Source organism: Cervus canadensis, chromosome 21, assembly GCF_019320065.1.
Source record: "Cervus canadensis isolate Bull #8, Minnesota chromosome 21, ASM1932006v1, whole genome shotgun sequence".
Lineage (NCBI taxonomy): Eukaryota > Metazoa > Chordata > Mammalia > Artiodactyla > Cervidae > Cervus > Cervus canadensis.
In genome coordinates, this window is record NC_057406.1 from 48,953,483 (window position 1) to 48,976,817 (window position 23,335).

General features: G+C 39.6%; 1 protein-coding gene across 1 annotated transcript in view; it reads left to right on the forward strand.

Moving 5' to 3' along the window:
* Window positions 1–23,335, forward strand: part of ANO4 (anoctamin 4) — a 424,034-nt gene that overhangs the window by 388,797 nt on the left and 11,902 nt on the right. The window contains exon 27 of the mRNA XM_043441305.1: window positions 6,356–6,475. Within this exon, the coding sequence (XP_043297240.1) occupies window positions 6,356–6,475 (120 nt within the window). The remainder of the gene's footprint in view (window positions 1–6,355; window positions 6,476–23,335) is intronic.

A 23,335-nucleotide genomic window follows, 5' to 3' on the forward strand; every position in this document is an offset into this window, starting at 1 on the left:
GGTATGCTGTGTAGCAAAAAGAAGTAGTCCTTGATGTATAGTTATGCCATTTTTATGAGTCTGTAAAAATATTATTTGATTCCCCTTGTGTCATTAGGTAGACTCAGCAACTTTTATATTTGCAGAAATGTTCAACCACGTGCCAGGTGCCCATTAAGTACTCAATAAATACTTGTGGAATAAGTAACTGAATGCTTCTTTCCTGGCTCTTGACTTTACCAGTGTCAATATTATCGTTATTATCGTAGGCAAAGTGGGTAAACTTAACTCCCTGAGAGGTCAGTTCTATAGCATCACCTCAGTGATGTCCAGTGCTGTATTTCTGGTCAGATAAAGCCTTGACAATGTCATAACATGTCCCCTAGCTTTCACTTCTATTAATACATCCTTGGGAAAAAAGATAAAAAGTCCTAACATACTTCAATGGGAAAAAGTACAACAACCCTGTTTGGTTAATGTCAAAATAATCTAATCGTGGGGTTTAAATGTCTTGTAGGTCAGAGTAGAACGTGTGTTGGTGTCACCGGATCATTTCAGTGCCCCAGAAATCATCTCACTTGGGCTATTGCTTATTCACACAAGCAGCCCTGCCTCTTGGCTTACTAGTTTGAGCCAAATTAATTCACTGTCTGTAGCTCTTATAGTTCCACCAGCCCTCAAGGAGGACAGTGCCACCAAACAAAGTCGGCTGAATTCATACCTGTGTAGTCTAGGTCCAGCTCACAATCCAGTTATTTGAGGAAATTTCTATAAAGTTCATTACTACACTAGCCATGTGGTTGTTAAACACATACACTGTAGCAACTTTAAGTGAGCATACCATCCCATTTAAAGAAAGATTTAAAAACTTATGTTGTACTATGGATGCATTTCTTTCTAACTGTAACTGTTGTCAACATTTTGTGCTTGACTTAGCCTAGAAAAGCTTACCTATATTCAAATCACATTCATGTATGGTTTGATTCTCAAAACAATTCAGGGAGCAAGGACATGTATTATTACCCTCATTTTGAAGAGCAGAAAGAGATTGAGAGATTAAATCCAGAATCATAAGGCAGGACTCATCGTAAACCTCACAGCTCTCAAGGCCTGTGCCAATAAGCCATTATCCAACTCATCAATAGTCAACTCTGTGGGGTTTAAATTCCAGTGGTTATTCTCATTCTTCCCTTATTTCAAATATTGTGAAACCTGTCTTGTTCTTCTGCTGCTGCTGCTAAGTCATTTCAGTCGTGTCCGACTCTGTACGACCCCATAGCCGGCAGCCCACCAGGCTCCCCCGTCCCTGGGATTCTCCAGGCAAGAACACTGGAGTGGGCTGCCATTTCCTTCTCCAATGCATGAAAGTGAAAAGTGAAAGTGAAGTCGCTCAGTCGTGTCTGACTCTTAGCAACCCCACGGACTGCAGCCTACCAGGCTGCTCCCTCCATGGGATTTTCCAGACAAGAGTACTAGAGTGGGTTGCCATTGCCTTCTCCGTGTCTTATTCTAGAGGGAACCAAAAAATAAAGTAGGAACATTATGCACAGTTAATAGTGAATCAATTCTTTAGACTTTTGGCAGCCTATTAGATTTAAGACAGTGTTCATGGTGATTAGAATTTATCTAAATAGCCTCCTTATATTTCAGTTTTATTGTGCTCTCCAGTTCCTTTTTTTTAAAACAACCTTTCTCTTAACCTTTGCCACCTTCAATATTTATACATCCACTTTTTAATCTTCTACTCCATTGTTCATTTTTCTTGTTTTCAAGTAGTTACATTTGTCTATGTTTCTCCATGAATCTTATTTTCTGCCCCACCAGCTACTCTATTATCCTTTTTAGGTTTCTTCTTTTTCCAATTTAAAAATGCTTCAGAGATGACTGAACTCATAGAGGAGCAGCATTATCAAATTTTAGATGTCACAGGCTTCTGGGGTAGCACATGCAGTCAGAGTCAAATCCCACTCACAATTTAGTCCAATTGTAGAAATGTCATATTTCAATTTAAACTGACCCAAGTCAACAGTACTCCAACCAGACCCATCACCTTTCTCCCAACCTCCAGGTTTCTTTCAGGCTTCCCTGGCTCCTCCACGGATGAGAATTTCAAGCCTCCATCCAGGGTCATTCAGTTCGCAGGCCCCTTGTCCCTATGACAGCGTGCTTCAGTTATTCCTAGCCGTGTGTTCCAACTAGTCTCTCCCCCAGCACACACGCTCTGCAGACAAGCCTTCAGTGACACAGTGGGGAGGACAGTCTCATTTTCAGCCAGATCTGGAACACTGTGGTTTGAGGCATGGTCTCCACATAGGGGTACACAAGAGTATTTCAGACATTGTCATCTTCCCTCTCAAGACACTCTGTCTTTCCTGCTGCCTGTGATCAGACTGTTTATTGTTTATAAAATGAAGTCACTTCCTCTTTGAGGGTATCTTCCCAGGGGCCCTTTAAAAAGAGCTTAGATAACTGAAATCACCTCTGGGCAGACATCAGGAGGCAGAAATTGTGAAATAAAATTGAAGGTGCAAATTATAAAATTGTTCCTGCCAATTAGAGTTAAAATTTCAGTCAACAAACTAAATTTTTTTCCCAGAAAGCACAAATAACCAGTTTATCAGTTTGATCCCTTACCCTCAATGAATACATCAAACTAATTACTTTGGTATCAGACAGACATAGATTACAGTTTGGGAACATTCTCTTACAGTTTGGCAACATTCTCTAAGGATATATGCAGGCCCAAGAATTACTGTGAGGTATGTACCTGGTGTACATGATGTAGTGATAAATAAAATCAAGGTAATTTTCCTGTAGAAATAGTGATCTCATAAGGAGTTACAGACTTGATCAAGGACACTGCTCAAATTTTCACAGAATAGGTTATGAATATCTGAATGAACTATATTTATAAACTATAAATCAATTAAATAGATCAACATCATAATCAGTTTCAAAGTTGTATTTCAAAAGATAAAGCTGATGGTTAAGTGAAAGTGTTAGTTACTTAAGTTATTTATTATAGTCATCTAAAAAACATGTCTGACTTTAAATGCACAAACCTGATCTCATTTCCCCTGGATTTTTTGCCCTGTCACCCCATGCTTTGTGAGTCACAATGCCTAAAACCTCAAAAGCAAATTTACTTTAGCAGAATTCAAAGATGCTCTGCAGTGAGTCTGACCTGGAATCAACAGATTCAAAAGTCAGCTTCTCATTCTGTTCTCTCCCAGATAACAGTTATAGTAAGTATAACTATGAGTGTGTGTGTTAGTCGCTCAGGCGTGTCCGATTCTTTGCGGCCCCATGGACTGTAGCCTGCCAGGATTCTCTGCCCATGGAATTCTCCAGGCAAGAATACTGGAGTGGGTTGCCATTCCCTTCTCCAGGGGATCTTCCCGATCCAGGGATTGAACCCAGGTCTCCTGCATGACAGGTAGATTCTTCACTGTCTGAGCCAGCAGGGAAGCCAGGTACAATAATCATCTCTAGTTCATCCTTTTCCCCCATAGTAAAGGATGGAAAGCAATAAATAATGAATAATGTTAAAACCAGAATTCTCACATTTAAATATGTCTTCTCAGGCATTACTTGGACAAGGTATGCATTCTAATTCAAACAATGCTGCCTTTTCATAAGACGTTTTTCTGAATCTCCTTTCTTAGAAATGCCTGCGGAGGCTACCTGCCCCTTAAGGAAATTATTTATTATTTTATGTTCCCAGGAAACACCTCCTTTGTCTGATACCTTTTTCTCCGTCCCTCTCACTTCTCCCTGATCATCAGTGTAGCCTCATCTTCGCTGTATCTCACTGGGAGCTGGGGCTGTGTCACACGGAGGGTCCTCAGACCACCTGGCAGCGAGTGGAATAGCAGACATGGGATCTGCCGCTGCCTGGGGCCTTCCTGCTGTAACAGGAGGCCGCTGGGCTGACACGTGGATGCCACTGGGGTTGAAGCACACCGTACAGTGAGGCGTGGGAAACCTCACCTCCCTGAATCGATGACGGTCCCAACTGTGTGACGTTGGCAAGCCCAGATTCTCCCACGGTGGAGACAGAGAAATGCCGAGACAGTCCAGCATTCGCAGTCCTCCTCCTCCTCTGGTTATGAAAATAGCATGGAGGAAGGACTTACACAGTTGACAATATGTATATATGTACTAGCTTCACATGTAACACGTTGGACCCAGAGGGAGTACACGCCCACTAAAGGCACATTTTCAGCTTGATTTATGAGTGACATCAAATGAATATGCTTAATAAATAGTTCAGTGACATACCCCTTTTATTTTGAGGCTTTAAGGTATTCAGCCCATGAGACAGGTATCTCATTTGAATGTAAGTTCTCAATTGAGGTTTTTTCAGCAGCAGCCATTAGACAAGCAGCTTTAATCTCAGTAAAGCTCAGGGCTGCGTTATGAGAGAAGAGTGTAGGAGGGCCTGGAAATAATTATTCCATTTCAACAATGGCCTGTTTTTTGCCAGTTTCCAGAGCACCTTTCCCTTCCCACAGCCCAGCTCCTGAGAAGGCTCTGCTCCATATTTCACAAAACCGGCCCCCTCTCTGAAAACTAATTATCATCAAGACACTGATTTGTTTTCATGTCATGTTCTAGGCAGTTCATATATGAGAGAGAAATCATTTCAAATTACCCTTTTAAGGAGTGATAGGGACGCCTGCTGCCAGTGGGAGAAGGGCATGTTACACACACTCTGACCATCACTTTCACTCATGAGTGACTTGACAAATGAGCCCTTCTGCTTGGTTCACCTAAGTCCAGCCTTTTCTTGAGCAAGACAACACACATACAGAACCCATGTGCTCTCAGAACTGTATCTGTGTCATCACTTGGGTCTGATGTTCAGCCACTTTGAATAATCACATCAGACACACTAATGAAAAGAGTCTGAAAACCATTATTTATTCTTTCAATTGATAATTATTTGTTGACCTCTTGCTAGGTGAATGCAACAAAATGAATGATAGCCACTCAGGTTTATTAAGATCTTGCTATATGCTAAGCAGTATAACAGAGTATATAAGCAGTACATAGGCAGCTATGGTTTATGCATATCATTTTATTCCCACAATGACCCTGTGAGGTGGCCTATTTGTTGCTTTAAAGAAGTTGCATACTTTGTCAATATGACATGGCTAGAAAGCAGCAAAGCTACAATATATGACTCCAAAGCCCGAGTTTCTTGTACTGTAATATACTGAACCCCCAGCACAGGCTGAAAGCCATGTCCTCAAAAAGCTTATAATCCTAGGTAATACTTTTATTCCTGATCCATCTTCCAGACCTTGACAGAACCCCTGATACTTTAGGTCCTCTCCAATCAAATCCATTACATTCAATATTTACTGGATTCCTACACTGCGTGAGACTATCCTAGGATACCAAAGTATTGATGATACCTCTTTTGATCCAAAAATAAAAAACACTACAGTCCAAAGGAGAAGATATACATGTATGCAGTCAACTCTAGGATAAGCTATATGGCCATTATGAAGTAAATACAGTAGCACCACAGAGAGAAGGGAATGAAGCTTCTGACTAGGCATATTAGGACATCTTCACACAAGAGATGGCATCTCAGCTGGCCATCGGAGGATGGACAGTGTTACCACTTGTACAAAATGAGTGAGGAATCCCAACGTAAGCAGAGGCATGGACGCATATGATACATGAAGGAAACATAATCTAGCATGATTGTGGCATGGATGAATTGGGGAGGGGGTGTCATATCCATACCAATTATATTCAGGTCATTATAAAAATATGTGCTTTGCTCATTCACTTCAGTCATGTCCAACTCTTTGTGATCTATGGACTGTAGCCCACCAGGCTCCTCTGTCCATGAGATTCTCCAGGCAAGAATACTGGAGTGGGTAGTCATGCCCTCCTCCAGGGGATCTTCCTGACCCAGGAATCGATCCCATATCTCTGGCATCTCTTGGATTGCAGGGAGGTTCTTTACCTACTGAGGCACCTGGGAAACCCCACATAAGAAAGTATAGACAACCAGTAATGAAGGAATGTGATTATGTTTACATGTATGTGTGTATTTATGAAAGAAGCCGTGACCTAATTTGTACTGATTATGCAATGCTTTCACCGTTTCACTGAAGCATTGAGTGGGGTAGTGCTGTTCTATATGATGATTCTGCACAAAAAGGACCAGAAGAAAAGAAATGACTTATTTCTCATTTAACACAGCCAGGCTTTTTCAGTGTATTCCAACTTGAGTGCTATGACAAGACAGGGTCAGGTAAGACACCTATAACTGCAGGAATTTCTAGCAAGTAGACCCTTGGTAGATTGGATGCAAGGGTGATCAGAGTCTAATTACAGAATCTGTTTTCATTTTTAGGTGCATGGTTGGCTACGTGAATGCCAGCTTGTCTGTATTCCGAATTTCTGACTTTGAGAACAGATCTGAACCTGAGTCTGATGGCAGTGAGTTCTCGGGGACTCCTCTCAAGTACTGTAGGTAAGTGTAGCACACTTAGCCTCGGCTGGGCTGGCTCTGTCGTGGGGAGGTGTTGCATAGATAACAGCCCTTTTTTTTTCCCATTTATTTTTATTAGTTGGAGGTTAATTACTTTACAATATTGTAGTGGTTTTTGCCATACATTGACATGAATCAGCCATGGATTTACATGTGTTCCCCATCCCGATCCCCCCTCCCACCTCCCTCCCCATCCCATCCCTCTGGGTCTTCCCAGTGCACCAGCCCTGAGCACTTGTCTCATGCATCCAACCTGGACTGGCGATCTGTTTCACACTTGATAATATACATGTTTCGATGCTGATAACAGCCCTTTTTGACTGAGCGGCTTTAAAGCAGGGATTCTCAAACTTAACTATGCGTTACAGTCCTCTGGAGGATTTTAAAATCTCTTCACCAAGCTGCGACCCAGACTGATTAAAACACAATCTCTGAGCTGAATCCCAGGCTTCTAGATCCAGGAAGCCCATGTAAGAGGAACCCAAAGAGATCCCCACTAAGACATTATATTTAAAGTGTCAAAAGTTAAGAAAAGTAGAGAATATTAGAAGCAGCAAGAGAAAAGCGACTTGTTACATACACACAGGCATATCTCATTTTTGTGCACTTCACAGATACTGCATTTTTTAAAAGTTTAAGGTTTGTGACGTCTCTGATAGCTCAGTTGGTAAAGAATCCACAGGAGATCCCGGTTCGATCCCTGGGTTGGGAAGATCCCCTGGAGAAGGGAAAGGCTACCCACTCCAGTATTCTGACCTGGAGAATTCCATGGACTGTATAGTCCGTGGGGTCACAAAGAGCTGGACATGACTGAGCGACTTTCACTGTACTTCACAAGGTTTGTGGCAATCCTGTGTTGAGAAAGTCCGTCAGTGCTGTTTTTCCAATAGCATTTGATCACTTTGTGACTCTGGCATGTTTTGGTAATTATCACCATATTTCAAAATTTTTCATTATTATATTTGCTGTGATGACCTATAATCAGTGATCTTTGGTGTTACTACTGTAATTGTTTTGGGGTGCTACAAACTATGCCCATGTAAGAAAGACAGTGATAAATGTTACATGTGTTCTGACTACTCTTTTTTACCCTGCTCTCCCTCTCCTTGGATTCCCCTCTTCCCTGACACAACAATATTAAAATTAGGCCAATTAATAACCTTTCAGTGGCCTGTAAGTGTTCAAGAGGAAGGAAAGCCTCACATCTCTGACTTTAAATTAAAAGCTAGAAATTAAAATTAAAATCAAGAAACGACTAAGCTTAGTTAGGAAGGCATGTTGAAAGCAGAGGTAAGCCCAAAGTTAGGCATCTTAAACCAAACAGTTTGCCAGGTTATAAGTGCAAAGGAAAAGTTCTTGGAGGAAATTTAAAGTGCTACTCCAGTGAACACCCAAATGAGAAGTAAAACAGCCTTACTGATGATCTGAAGAAAGTTTTAGTGATCTGTACAAAAGATCAAACCAGTAACAACATTTCCTTAAGCCAAAGCTTAATCCAGGGAGAGACCCTCACTCTTTCAATTCTGTGAGATCTGAGATAGATGTTCCTCATCCACAGAAAAGTTTGAAGCTGGCAGAGGTTGGTTCATGAGTTTAAAGAAAGAAGCTACCCCTATAACATGCAAGTGCTATTGTAGAAACTGCAGTTATTTATCCAGAAGATCTACCTAAAATACTTAATGAAGTACATTAAGTATACTAATGTATAAATACATATGTATACAAATGTATACATATATATACATACATATACAAATATATACATACAAATACAAATGTATAAATAATGTAATAATAAAACACACTAAACAACAGATTTTAAAGATAGATGAAGCAGCCTCTGTTGGAAGAAGATGTCATCTAGAACATTCATAGCTAGAGAGGAGAAGTCAATGCCTGACTTCAAACTTCAAAGGACAGGCTGACTCTCTCATTAAAGAGTTAATGAAGCCAGAGACGTGAAGCCAGTGCTCATTTACCATTCTGAAAGTCCTAGGGCCCTTAAGAATTATGCCAAGTCTAGTCTGCAGGTGTTCTATAAATGGAGCAATAAAGCCTGAATCACAGAAAATCTGTTTACAACATGGCTTTCTGAATATTTTAAGCCCACTGTTGAGACCTACTCCTTAGAGAAAAGATTCCTTTCCAAACATCACTGCTTAAGGCTGAAACTAAATGATAAGAGTAGAAGGACATGAACTCACCTCTCCTTACAAAAACACCAAAATCACAAATAACTGCGGAACAACCATCAACTAATAACTACTGAAACCTACAAAAATAGATATTCTACACCCAAAAATAAAGAAGCCACAACAGGATAGTAGGAAGGGTGCAATCATGATAAGTCAAATCACAGCCACCACCCAGTGGGTGACCCACAAACTGGAAAAGAATTATACCACAGAAATTCTCCCACAGGAGTGAAGGTTCTAAGCCCCATGTCAGGGTCCCCTGCAATGGTAGGCAGAGCCCCAGAAAATCTGGCTTTGAAGGCCAACAGGGTTTGATCACAGGAATTCCACAGGTCTGGGGAAAACAGAAACTCCCACTCTTAGAGGGCACACACAGGGTCTTGTGTACACGAGGACCCAAGGAAATAAACAGTGACCTCATAAGAGCCTGGGCCAGACCTACCCGCTAGTATCCGAGGGTCTCCTACAGAGGCAGGGGGCAACTGTGGCTCACTCCAGGAACAAAAACACAGTCAACGGAGTTCTGAGGAGTACTCATTAGCATCAGCCTTCCTGGAGGCCATCATTTTCTCACCCAGACCTGGCCTCAGCTTACAGCCGGCAGGCCAGGACACTTCAGGCCAAACAATGAACCAAGTGGGAACACAGCCCCATTCATCAGCAGACAGGCTGCTCAAAGTCTTCCTGAGCACACAGCTGCCTGATAAACACACCTCTTGGCATAGTCCTGCCCTGAGTGACAAGACCCAACTCCACCCACCAGCGGGCAGGAACCAGTCCCTCCCACTAAGAAGCATGAACAAGTCTCTTAGACCAGTCTCATCCACCAAGGTGAAGACAGCAGAAGAAGAATTACAACCTGCAGCCTTCAGAATGGAAACCACAATCACAGAAAGTTAGACAAAAAAAGACAGCCAAGGAATAGGTCCCAAATGAAGGAACAAGATAAAGCCTCAGAAAGACAACTAAATGAAGTGGAGACAGGCCATCTGCCCTAAAAAGAATTCAGAATAATGACAATAAAGAGGATCCAAGAGCTTGGAAAAAGAATGGAGGCATAGATCAAGAAGATAAATGTTTAACAAAGACCTAGAACTAAAGAACAAACAAAGGTGAACAGTAAAATAACTGAAATGAAAAATCCACTAGAAGAAATCAATAGCAGAATAACAGGCAGAAGAATGCATAAGTGAGCTGGAAGACAGGATGGTGGGAATCACTGTCATGGAATAGAATAAAAAAAAAAAAAGAATGAAGAGAAATGAGGACAGTGTAAGAGACCTCTGGAATAACATTAATTGTGCCAACATTTGTATAACAGGGGTCCAAGGAAGAGAAAGGACCTGAGAAGATATTTGAAGAGATAATAGCTGAAAACTTCCCTTACATTGGAAAGGAGTCACTCAAGACCCAGAAATGCAGAGAGTCCTTATGGGGTAAACCCAGGGAGGAACATGTCAAGACATATAGTAATCAATTTGACAAAAATTAAAGACAAAGGAAAGATACTAAAAGCAATGAAGGAAAACAGCAAATAACATACAAGGGAATTCCCATAAGGTTATCAGATGATTTTTCAGCAGAAACTCTGAGGCCAGAAGAAAGTGGCACAATGTATTTACAGTGATGAAAGGGAAGAACGTACAACCAAGAATACTCTACTCAGCAAGACTCTCATTCAGATTTAACAGAGAAATCAAAAGCTTGACAGACAAGCCAAAGCTAAGAGAATTCAACACCACCAGACCAGCTTTGCAACAAATGCTATAGGAGCTTCTCTAGGTGAAAAACAAAAGGCCACAACTAGAAACAAAATTATGAAGGTAGGAAATCATCCCATGCACAAATATGACATCAAAACCAGCAATCTTGAGAAAAGGTGAGCACAAATGCAAGACACTGGAAATGCATGTGAAATTAAGAAGCCAGCAGCTTCATCTTTTATATGTATGTGCGTGTACACACAGATTGCTATATCAAAACCTCATGGGAACCACAAACTGAAAATCTACAATAGATACACACAGATAAAGAGAAAGGAATCCAAACACAACTCTAAAGGTAGTCATCAAATCACAAAGCAAAAGAGGAAGGGGAGAAAAATGAATTACAAAAATAAATCCAAAACAATTAACAAAATGACATTAAGAACATACATATTGATAATTACCTGAAACAGAAACAGATTAAATACTGCAATCAAAAGTCGCAGACTGGATGAATGGATACAAAAAACAAGGCCCATATATATGCTGTCTGCCAGGTGGCTCAGTTGATAAAGAACCCACCCGGAAACACAGGAGACACAAGAAATGCAGGTTCAGTCCTTGGGTTGGGAAGATCCCCTGGAGAAGGAAATGGCAACCCACTCCAGTTTCCTTGCCTGGGAAATCCCATGAACAGAGGAGCCTGACAGGCTATAGTCCACAGGGTTGCAGAGAGTCAGACACGACTGAGTGCATATGCACACACACATGCAAGACCCACTTCAGATCTAGGGACACATACAAACTGAAAGTGAGAGGATAGAAAAGGTATTCCACGCAAATGGAAGTCAAAGGAAAGTTGGAGTAGCACTACTCATATCAGACAAAATGGACTTTAAAGACTGTTACAGGAGACAAAAGAAGAGAACTACATAATGATCAAGAGATCAATCCAAGAAGAAAATATAACAATTGTAAGTACATACGCACTCAACAAAGGAGCACCTCAATATATAAGGCAAATACTAACAGCCAGAAAAGGAGAAATCAACAGTAACAAAGTAATAATGGGGGACTTTAACACCCCCACTTTCATCAGTGAACAGATCATCCATACAAAAAAGTAATTAGGAAACACAGGCCTTAAATGGCAAATTAAACCAGGTAGACTTATTTATGTTTACAGAGCATTCCATCCAAAAGCAGCAGAACACACATTCTCAAGTGCACATGGAGCATTCTCCAGTTTGACCACATGCTGGGCCACAAAGCAAGCCTTGGTAAATTTAGGAAAACTGAAATCATATCAACCATCTTCTCTGATTATGTTATGAGACTATCTATCAGCTACAAGAAAAAAAACTAAAAAAACACAAACACGTGGAGGTTAAACAATATGCTCTTATACAACCAATGGATCACTGAAGAAATCAAAGAGAAAATTGAAAAAAGAGAGACAAATGAAAACAAAAGCATGATGATCCAAAACCTATGGGATGCAGCAAAAGCAGTTCTAAGAAGGAAGTTACAGCAATGCAGTCTTACCTCAGGAAACAAGAATCTCAAACAACCTAATCTTACACCTAAAGCAACTAGAGAAAGAAGAACAAACAAATTCCCAAAGTTAGTAGAAGGAAAGAAATCATAAAGATCAGAGCAGAAATAAATGAAATAGAGACAAAGGAAATAATAGAAAAGATCAAGGAAACTAAAAGCTGATTCTTTGAAAAGGCAAACAAAATTGATAAATCTTTAACCAGACTCAGCAAGAAAAAAGGGGAGAGGGCTTGAATAAAATAAAATAAGAAATGAAAAAGGAGAAGTTACGATGAACACCACAGAAATACAAAGGATCAGAAGAGACTACTGCAAGCAACTACATGCCAATAAAATGGACAACCTAGAAGAAATGGACAAATTCTTAGAAACTACAATCTCCCGAGACTAAACAGGAGAAAATAGAAAATACAAACATACCAATCACAAGCACTGAAATGGAAACTGTGATTTAAAAACTCCCAACAAACCAAATGAGTTTGAGCAAGCTCCAGGAGTTGGTGATGGACAGGGAAGCCTGGTGTGCTGCAGTCCATGGGGTCACAAAGAGTCGGACATGACTGAGAGACTGAACTGAATAAACCCAAGTCTGGGGCCGCACTGCTTCACAGGTGAATTCTATCAAATATTTAGAGAAGAGTTAACACTATCCTTCTGAAGCTGTTCCAAAAAATTGCAGAGGAAAGAGCACTTCCAAACTCCTTCTATGAAACCATCATCACCCTGATATAAAAACCAAATAAAGATACCACAAAAGAAAATTACAGGCCAATATCACTGATAAACATAGATGCAAAAATCCTAAAACAAAATACTAGCAAACTGAATCCAACAATACATTAAAAGGATCATACACTATGATCAAGTGAAATTTACCCCAGAAATGCAAGGATATTTCAGTATTGGCACATCAATCAGTGTGGTATATAACATCATATATTGAAGAATAAAAACCATATGATCATCCCAATAGTTTCAGAAAAAGCTTTTGACAAGTTTAACACCATTTATGATTAAAAAAAAACAACTCTCCAGAAAATGGGCATAGAGCAGACATGTGTACATGCATGGCAACTCGCTTCAGTTGTATCTGACCCTTTGTGACCTATGGACTGTAGCCTGCCAGGCTGCTCTGTCCATGGACTCTCCAAGCAAGAATACTGGAGTGCCTTGCCATGCCCCCTCCAAGGGAACCCAGGGATCAAACCCATGTCTATTACATCTCCTGCATTGGCCAACATGTTCTTTACCACTAGCACCACCTGGAAGGCCCAGAGGGGACATACCTCAAGATAATAAAGGCCATATGACACAGAAGAACTATACAAAAAAGATCTTCATGACCCAGATAACCACAATGGTGCGATCACTCAGCTAGAGCCTGATATCCTGGAATGCGAAGTCAAGTGACCCTTAGGAAACATCACTATGAACAAAGCTAGTGGAGGTGATGGAATTCCAGTTGAGCTATTTCAAATACTAAAAGATGATGCTGTGAAAGTGCTGCACTCAATATGCCAGCAAATCTAGAAAACTCAGCAGTGGCCACAGGACTGGAAAAGGTCAGTTTTCATTCCCATCCCAAAGAAAGGCAATGCCAAAGAATGTTCAAACTACCACACAGTTGCATTCATCTCACACGCTAGCAATGTAATGCTCAAAATTCTCCAAGCGAGGCTCAACATTACATGAACCAAGAATTTCCAGATGTTCAAGCTGGATTTGGAAAAGGCAGAGGAACCAGATATCAAAGTGTCAACATCCATTGGATCACTGAAAAAGCAAGAGAGTTTCAGAAAAGCATCTATTTCTGCTATATTGACTACACCAAAGCCTTTGACTGTGTGGATCACCACAAACTGGAAAATTCTTCAAGAGATGGGAATACCAGACCACCTGACCTGCCTCCTGAGAAATCTGTTTGCAGGTCAAGAAGCAACAGTTAGAACTGGACATGAAACAACAGACTGGCCCCAAATTGGGAAAGGAGTATGTCAAGGCTGTATATGTCACCTTGCTTATTTAAATTATATGCAGAGTACATCAGGCAAAATGCCGGGCTAGATGAAGCACAAGCTGGAATCAAGATTGCTAGGAGAAATATCAATAACCTCAGATATGCAGATGACACCACCCTTATGGCAGAAAGCAAAGAAGAACTAAAGAGCCTCTTGATGAAAGTGAAAGAGGAGAATGAAAAAGTTGGCTTAAAGCTCAAAATTCAGAAAACTAAGATCATGGCATCTGGTCCCATCACTTCATGGCAAATAGATGGGGAAACAAAGGAAACAGTGACAGACTTTATTTTCTTGGAGTCCAAAATCACTGCAGAGGGTGACTGCAGCCATGAAATTAAAAGACACTTGCTCCTTGCAAGAAAAGCTATGACCAACCTAGACAGCATATTAAAAAGCAGAGACATTACTGACAAAGGTCTGTCTAGTCAAAGCTATGGTTTTTCCAGTAGTCATGTATGGATGTGCGAGTTGGACTATAAAGCAAGCTGAACACCGATGAACTGATGTTTTTGAACTGTGGTGTTGGAGAAGACTCTTGAGAGTCCCTTGAACTGCAAGGAGATCCAACCAGACCATCCTAAAGGAAATCAGTCTTGAGTGCTCATTGGAAAGATTGATGCTGAAGCTGAAATTCCAATACTTTGGCCACCTGATGCGAAGAACTGACTCCTTTGAAAAGACCCTGATGCTGGGAAAGATTGAAGGTGGGAGGAGAAGGGGATGACAGAGGATGAGATGGTTGGATGGCATCACTGACATGATGGACATGAATTTGAGTAGGCTCCAGGAGTTGGTGATGGACAGGGAAGCCTGGTGTGCTGCAGTCCATGGGGTCGCAAAGAGTCGGACACGACTGAGTGACTGAACTGAACTGATAACAGAGTTACAGCTAACAACATACTCAATGGTTAAAAACTCAAAGCTTTTCCTCTCAGACCAGAAATAAGACAGGGATGTCCACTCTCACCACTTTCGTTCAATATAGCTTTGGAAGCCCTAACAAAAGCTCACTAATTAGTGACAAGATAACACATGATACTGTAAAACTCCCTAGTAAAGGTCAATATATAGAAAATGTAGTGGAATAATCAGTTATAAAGTTAGTATGAAAGTCACAAGAAAAAAGTCCAAAAAAAATGACTGCAACTACAATAATTACTTAAGGGATACACAAGATAATAAAAATGTGAGTTGTCACATTAGAAACATAAAACATGGTGAGGGGAGCTTTAGGATGCCAAAAATGTAGCACTTCAGAAAACATTCAAACTTAAGTTGCAATCAACTTAAAACAGACTGTTATAAATCCAAGCTGTTATATGTGTGCCTTATGCTAACCACAAAGCAGAAACCTATAGTACAACACAAAAGGTAGTAGACTCTAATCATAAGTCTGAAGAAAGTCAAGCCCAAAAGGAAGAAAGCAAGAGAAAGGGAAAGGAACAAAGAGAACTACACAATAGCCAGAAAAGAAGAAACAAGAGGGAAATAAGTACATACCTATCAATACCTATTTTCAAGGTAAGTGAATTAAATTCTCCAGTTAAAAGACATAGAGTGGCTGAATGGAAGAAAAAGTAGGACACTCAATGCTGCCTACAAAAAACTCATTTCAGATGCAAAAACACAAACAACTCAAACAGGAAGGAGTCGAAAAAAAGTATTTTGTGAAAATGGAAATCTGATGAAAGTTGGAGTATCTATACTTACATCAGACAGAATAAGACTTTAAAACAAAATAATAACAAAAGAAGGTCATTACATAGTGATAAAGGGGTCAACCCAACAAGAAAATATATTTCCCAATACAGGAGCACCTAACTATATAAAACAAATATTGATATACCTATTGACATACCTATACCTAAAGGAAGAAATGAACAGCAGTACAACACTAGGGGACTTTTATACCACAGTAGATCATCCAAACAAACCAACAACAACAACAAAAAATCAATAAACATTGGTCTTAAAGGACTTTAGACAAAAGGACTTAATAGATAAGTACAGAACATTCCATCAAAAGCAACAGAATTTACATCTTCTCAAGTGCACATGGAACGTTCTCCGGGATATATCATGTTATGTCACAAGTCTCAATAAATTTAGAAGACTGAAATCATATCAAGCATCTTTTCTGACCATAATGGTGTGAAATGAAGCAAGAAATCAATTACAGAAAGAAAACTGGAAAAGTTACATATATGTGGAAACTAAACAACATGCTACAGAACAACCAATGGTTCAAAGCAATCAAAAGAGACATCAAAAATTACCTTGAGACATTTGAAAATGAAAAATACAACATACCAAAACACGGGATGCAGCCAACGCAGTTCTCAGAGGAAAGGTGACTGCCTTAGGAAACAAGAAAGGTCTCAAACAGCATAACTTTACATCTCAAGGAACTAGAACAAAGTCCAAAGTTAATAGAAGGAAGGAAATAAAGTTCAGAGTGGAAATAAGACTAAAAAGATGAAACTAAGAGCTGATTCTTTTAACAATGAACAAACTCAACAAACCTTTAACTAGACTCACCAAAAAACAGAGGACTCAAATAAAACCAGAAATCAAGAAGAGATATTACAACTGATTCCACAGAAATACTAATGATCCTAAGAGACTATTAGGAACAGTTATATGCCAACAAATTTGACAACCTAGAAAAGACGGAAAAATTCCTAGAAACATACAACCTACGAAGACTGAACCAGGAAGAAAGAAAATCTGAACTGGGTACTAATAAAGAGAGTGAATCAGTAATCAAAAACCTCCCAACAAACAAAAGTCCAGAAGCAGATGGCTTCACTATGAATTCTTCTAAATAGTAAAATAAATTCTACTATTAGTCAAATTCTACTAATATTCTATTAATACCAATTTTTCTCAAACTCTTTCAAAAAACAGCAGAGGAGGGAATGCTTCCAAGGTCATTTTATGTCACCAGCATTACTGGACAAAGGCACCACGAGCCACAAACAAGACACTGCAAGAAATTACAGGCCAATGTCACCGATGAATAAATGCAGAAATCCTCAACAAAATATTAGCAAACCAGATTCAGCAATATATTAAAAGGCTCATACACCATAATCAAGTGGGATCTATCCTAGGATTGCAAGGATGGCTCAACATATGCAAATCACTGTGATATGCCACACTGACAAAATAAAGGATAAAAATCAATCATCTCAATAGATGCAGGAAAAAAAATTGACAAAATTTAACATCAATTATGATAAAAAAAAAAAAACTCTCAACAAAGTGGTTATAGAGTGACTGCATGCACTTCAACATAATCATGGCCATATATGACAAACCCATAGCTAATGTCACACTCAAAGATGAGAAGCTGAAATGAAAGCTTTTCCTCTAAAATCAGCAACAAAACAAGGAGGCTATCACCACTTCTTTTGCAGCCTAGTATTGGAAGTCCTAGGCTAAAAAAGAAAAGAAATAAAAGGCATCCAAATCAAGAAGGAAAAGGTAAAATGGCCACTATTTGCAGATGACATGATATTCTATATAGAAAATCAAAACACTGTTTTGAACTAATAAATTCAGTAAAGTTGCATGATATAAAATCAGTATACAAATAATTCTATACACTAACAACAAGCTGTCAGAAATAGAAATTAAGAAAACAATCCCATTTACAATTGCATCAAAAATAATGTCTAGGAATAAATTTACTTTTTTTTCTATTTTTTTTCTTTTTTTTTTTTACCACTATCCATGCCAGAACTTCCTGATCTATCTTTCTTTTTCTTTTTTTGGCCACCCACACAACTTGCAGGATCTTAGTTCCCCCACCAGGGATTGAACCAGTGCCCTGGGCAGTGAAAGCACAGAGTTTTCACACTGGATTACATGGGAATTTTCCTACCTTATTCTTTTCTTTTTTTTTTTTTAACCTCACCATGCAGCATATAGGAGTTCCCTTGTGGCTCAGAGGGTAAAGCATCTGCCTGCAATGAGGGAGACCTGGGTTCAATCCCTGGGTGTGGAAGATCCCCTGGAGAAGAAAATGACAACCCACTCCAGTATTCTTGCCTGGAAAACCCCATGGACGGAGAAGCCTGGTGGGCCACAGTCCACGGAGTCTCAAAGATTCGGACACGACTGAGTGACTTTATTTTCACTTTTCATGCAGCATATAGGATCTTAGTACCACAGTGTATGTTAGTTGCTCAGTTGCATCTGACTCTTTGAAACCCCCTTGACTGTAGTCGCCAGGCTCCTCTGTCCATGGAATTCTCCAGGTAAGAAAAACCAAGATTTTGGCTGGCAACAAGAATACTGGAGGGGGTAGCCATTCCCCTCTCCAGGGCATCTTCCTGACCCAAGTATCAAACCTGGGTCTCCTGCATTGCAGGCAGATTAGTCCCCCAACCAGTAATCAAACCCGTGCCGCCGGCAGTAGAAGTACAGAGTATTCCAGAGACATCCCTACCTTGTTCTGCATAAGTACCACCGGGCTTCCCAGGTGACACTGGTAGTAAAGAACCCAACTGCCAGTGCAGGAGACATAAGAGACTTGGGTTCGATCCCTGGGTGGGGAAGATCCCCCGGAGGAGAGCATGGCAACCCACTCCAGTATTCTTGCCTGGAGAATCCCGTGGACTAAGGACTCTGGTGGGCTATGGTCCATGGGGTTGCAAAGAGTCAGACACGACTGAAGCCACTTTACACACACGCATATGTACCACCAGTGGCTCAATGGTAAAGAATCTGCCTGCAGTGCAGGAGACCCCTCCTAGCCCTAATTTGGGAAGATCCCCTGGAGAAGGAAACGGCAACGCACTCCAGTATTCTTGCCTGAAAAATCCCATGGACAGAGTAGCCTGGCAGGCCACATGGAATTGTAGAAGAGTTGTACATGACTAAGCAACATCAACTCTTGAAGGATGTTTAAATTCTTGACTTTTTACTCCTATGAGTGCTACAGTAAACATCCTTTTTGTGTATTGTTGAGTTGTATGTGAATATTCTTTCAGAATGGATTTCTAAAATTGTTTTTGGTGTATTGGTAGACAGATATCTTACATTTTGACAGGAATTGTCATACTGTGACCAAAGTGAAGAGAAAGAGGTGGGCACACATTTGAAAGGTATGGAGAAGAACACTCCAGGCTAAGATATTTTGAAGGCAAAGGCCCTGAAGCAGAAGAGAGCTACAGGTTCCAGAGGTGAAGGAAGGTGCTGTGACTGGGTTTAGTGAGGAAGAAGTGACATAGGCTTGGCAAAGTCAAGTAGAGGCATTGGGAGTTTGCATTTTAAGTGCTATTTGGAGCCATTGAAGAGTATTAAACAAAAGTGGTTCTATTGAAGTGCTGTGCTTAGTCACTCAGTCGTGTCTGACTCCCTGTGACCTTGGACTGTAGTATGCCAGGCTCTTCCGTCCACGGGGATTCTCCAGGCAAGAAGGCTGGAGTGGGCTGCCATGCCCTCCTCCAGGGGATCTTCCCAACCCAGGTCTCCCACATTGCAGGCGGATTCCTCACTCTAGGAATAAATTTAACCAAGGAAATGAAAGACCTGTACACTGAAAACTGTAAGACACTGATAGAATAAACTGAAAACAGGAATTTTTAAAAATACTTCATACTTATGGATTATAGGAATTAATATTGTTAAAATGTCCATACTACCCAAAGCAATGTACAGATTCAGTACAATCCTTATCAAAACCCCAAGTGCATTTTGCATGGAAGTAGAATAATCTTAAAATCTGTGTAGACAGGGAGGCCTGGTGTGCTGTGGTTCATGGGGTCGCAAAAAGTCGGACACGACTGAGCGACTGAACTGAACTGAACAAAAGACCCAGAATACCCAAAGTAACCTTGAGAAAGAAGAAAAGGCTGGAAACATCTCTCTTCCTTATTCCAAATTATATTACAAAGAAATAATCATCAAAACAGTCACAGTAACAGTAATTAGTACTATTAGCTGACATAAAAACAGACACATAGATCAGCAGAACAGAATCAAGAACCCAGAAATAAACCCACACAAATATAGCCAATTTATGACAAAGGAGTGAAGAATATACAATGGAGAAAGGATAGCCGCTTCCTTTCTGGTGCTGGGAAAACGAGACAGCCTCATGCAGAAAATGAAACTGGACCTCTGTCTTACACCATACATAAAATTTAACTCAAAAATCGATTAAAGATTTTAATTTAAGACTTTAATTTAAGACTTGAAACCATAAAAGTTCTAGAAGAAAACAAAGGCAGTAAGCAACTTGACACCAATTTTGGTGATCATGTCTTAAATCTGACACCAAAAACAAAGCAACAAAAGCAAACATATACAAGTGGGAGTATATCAACCTGCACAGCAAAGGAGATCATCAATAAAATGAAAAGGCCATCTACTGAACAGGAGAAAATATTTGCAAATAGTTTTTCTGATTAGAGGTTAATATCCTAAATATATAGAGAACTCATATATTCAATGGCAGGGGGAAATGTTATTTTAAAATGGGCAAAGGATCTGAACAGACATTTTTCCAAAGAAGCATAAAGGTAAGTCAAGAGGTACATAAAAAGATACCCAGTGTCACTAATCATCAAGGAAATGGGAGTCAGAACACAATGATGTAGCACTTCACACCTGTTAGAATGGCTATTGTCAAAGAAGCGGAAGAATAACAAGTGTTGCCTAGGGTGTGAAGAACAGGGAACCCCCATGCACTGCTGCTGTGACTGTAAATATAGGCAGCCACTAAGGCGCTAGTACCGGAGAAGGAAATGGCAACCCACTCCAGTGTTCTTCCCTGGAGAATTCCATGGACAGAGGAGCCTGGCAGACTACATAGTCCGTGGGGTCGCAAAGAGTCGGACACAACTGGGGGGCTAACACACATACCCACACGGCACTAGTGTGGCGGTTCCTCAAAAAGTTAAAAACTGAACTGCTGTATGATTCAGCAATTCCACTACTGGGTATTTATCCAAAGGAAACAAATCCCTAACTCAAAAAATAGTCTGCACCGCCATAATGCTACAGTAGTGTAGCATTATTTATAATAGCCAAGACAGACTTAGAAACAATCTAAGTGCCTACTGACTGATACATGTATAAAGAAAATGTGGTGTGTATATACAATGGAATATTATTCAAACATAAAATAGGAGGAAATCCTATTGGGACAGCATGGATGGATTTTGAGGGTTTTATGCTAAAGTGAAATATGTTAGACAGAAAAAGACAAATACCATATACTCTCACTTATGTATAGAATCTAAATAAAATCTGAACTCACAGATTCAGAGATCAGACTGGTAGCTATCAAAGGCTTGGGGTGGCATGGGCAAAATGCATTATAAAGTAAGCTAATTCTAGGGATGTAATGCACAGTATGATGACTATAGTTAATAATACTGTATTGTATATTTGAAAATTGCTAAGATTGCCTTAGGTGGTATAGTCATTTTAACAACACTGATTCTTCCAGTCCAAGAACATGGTGTATCTTCCCAGCTCTTGGTGTCATTTTTTACTTCTTTCATAAGTATCTTACAGTTTTTGAAGTATAGGTCCTTTGCCTCATTTAGGTAGGTTTATTCCAAGGTATTTTATACTTTTTGATGCAGTAATAAATGGGATTGTTTCCTTAATTTTTTTCCTTAATGACTCAAGGCAATCTACAATTTCAGTGAAATCTCTATCAAGTTACCAATGACATTTTCCACACAGCTAGAACAAAAAAAAAAATGTTAATTTATATGGAAACACAAAAGACTCTAAATAGCAATAGCAACCTTAAGAAAAACAGAGCTGCAGGAATCAGGCTCCTTGACTTTAGACTATATTACAAAGCAAGAGTAATCAAAACAATATGGTACTGGCACAAAAATAGAAATATAGATAAATGGAACAGAATAGAAATCCCAAAAATAAACCCACATATTTGTACTCAATTAATCTACAACAAAGGTGGCAAAAATACACAATGGAGAAAAGATGGTCTCTTCTGTAAGTAGTGCTGGGAAAACTGAAAAGCTACACGTAAAAGAATGAAATTAGAACATTCTCTAACACCATATACAAAAATAAACTCAAAACAGAGTAAAGACCTAAATCTAAGACTGGTTACTATAAAACTTGTAGAGGGAAACATGAGACTCTAATATAATATGAGACCAGGACTCTCTTTAACATAAATCACCACAATATCTTTTTGGATCCATCTTCTACAGTAATGGAAATAAAAACAAACAAATGGGACCTAATTAAAAGCTTTTGTACAGCAAAGGAGCCCATCAACAAAATGAAAAGACAGCCTACAGAACGGGAGACAATATTTGTAAGTGATGCTACTGACGTGGGTTTAATATCGAAAATATACAAACAGCTTATACAATGCTACAACAACAAAAAACAGTCCAATCAAAAAAATGGACGGAGGATACAGACATTTCTCCAAAGAAGAGATACAGATGGCCAAAGGCACATGAAAAAATGCTCAGCATTACTAATTATTAGAGAAATGCAAATCAAAACTAAAAGGAGGTATTGCCTCCCACTGGTCAGAATGGTCATCATCAAAATGTCTACAAATAACACATGCTGTTGGCTGGAATGTAAATTGGCATGGCCACTATAGAGAACAGTATAGAAGTTCCTTGAAAAACTAAAAATAGTTACTTTATGATCCTGCAATCCCACTCCTGGGCATGTATCCAGGGGAAACCATAATTCGAAAAGATACCTGCACCCCAGTGTTCACTACAGCACTATTTACAGTACCAAGACATGGAAGCAACCTAAATGTCCATCAACCGAGGAGTAGATACAGAAAGATGTAATACATACAATCGAATATTACTCAGCCATGAAGAGAATGAAATAATACCATTTGCAACAACATGGGTGGACCCAGAGCTTATAATAAAATAAACTACGCCAAACAAAGACAAATATCAGATGATATTGCTTAAATGTGAAATCTTAAAGATACAAATGAATTTATGTCCAAAACAAACCGACTCATAGGTATAAAAAAACAAACTTGTGGTTATCAAAGGAGAAAGAGTGAGTGAGGGATAAATTAGGAGGATGAGATTAACATATACACACTATGATATATAAAATAATCAATAAGGACCCACTGTATAGCACAGGGAACTATATTCAATATTTCATAAAACCTGTGACAATTATTACAAAATCTGATATTTATATATGTGTCTGTGTGTGTTTTCTGAATCTCTGTGCTCTCCATCTGAAACTAACATGATGCTCTACATGTGCTCTACATCTGAAGCTAACATGATATGGTCAATCAACTATACTTCGATTTTAAAAAGTCGCAGGGACTTCTCTAGTGGTCCAGTGATTGAGGATCTACCATCTAGT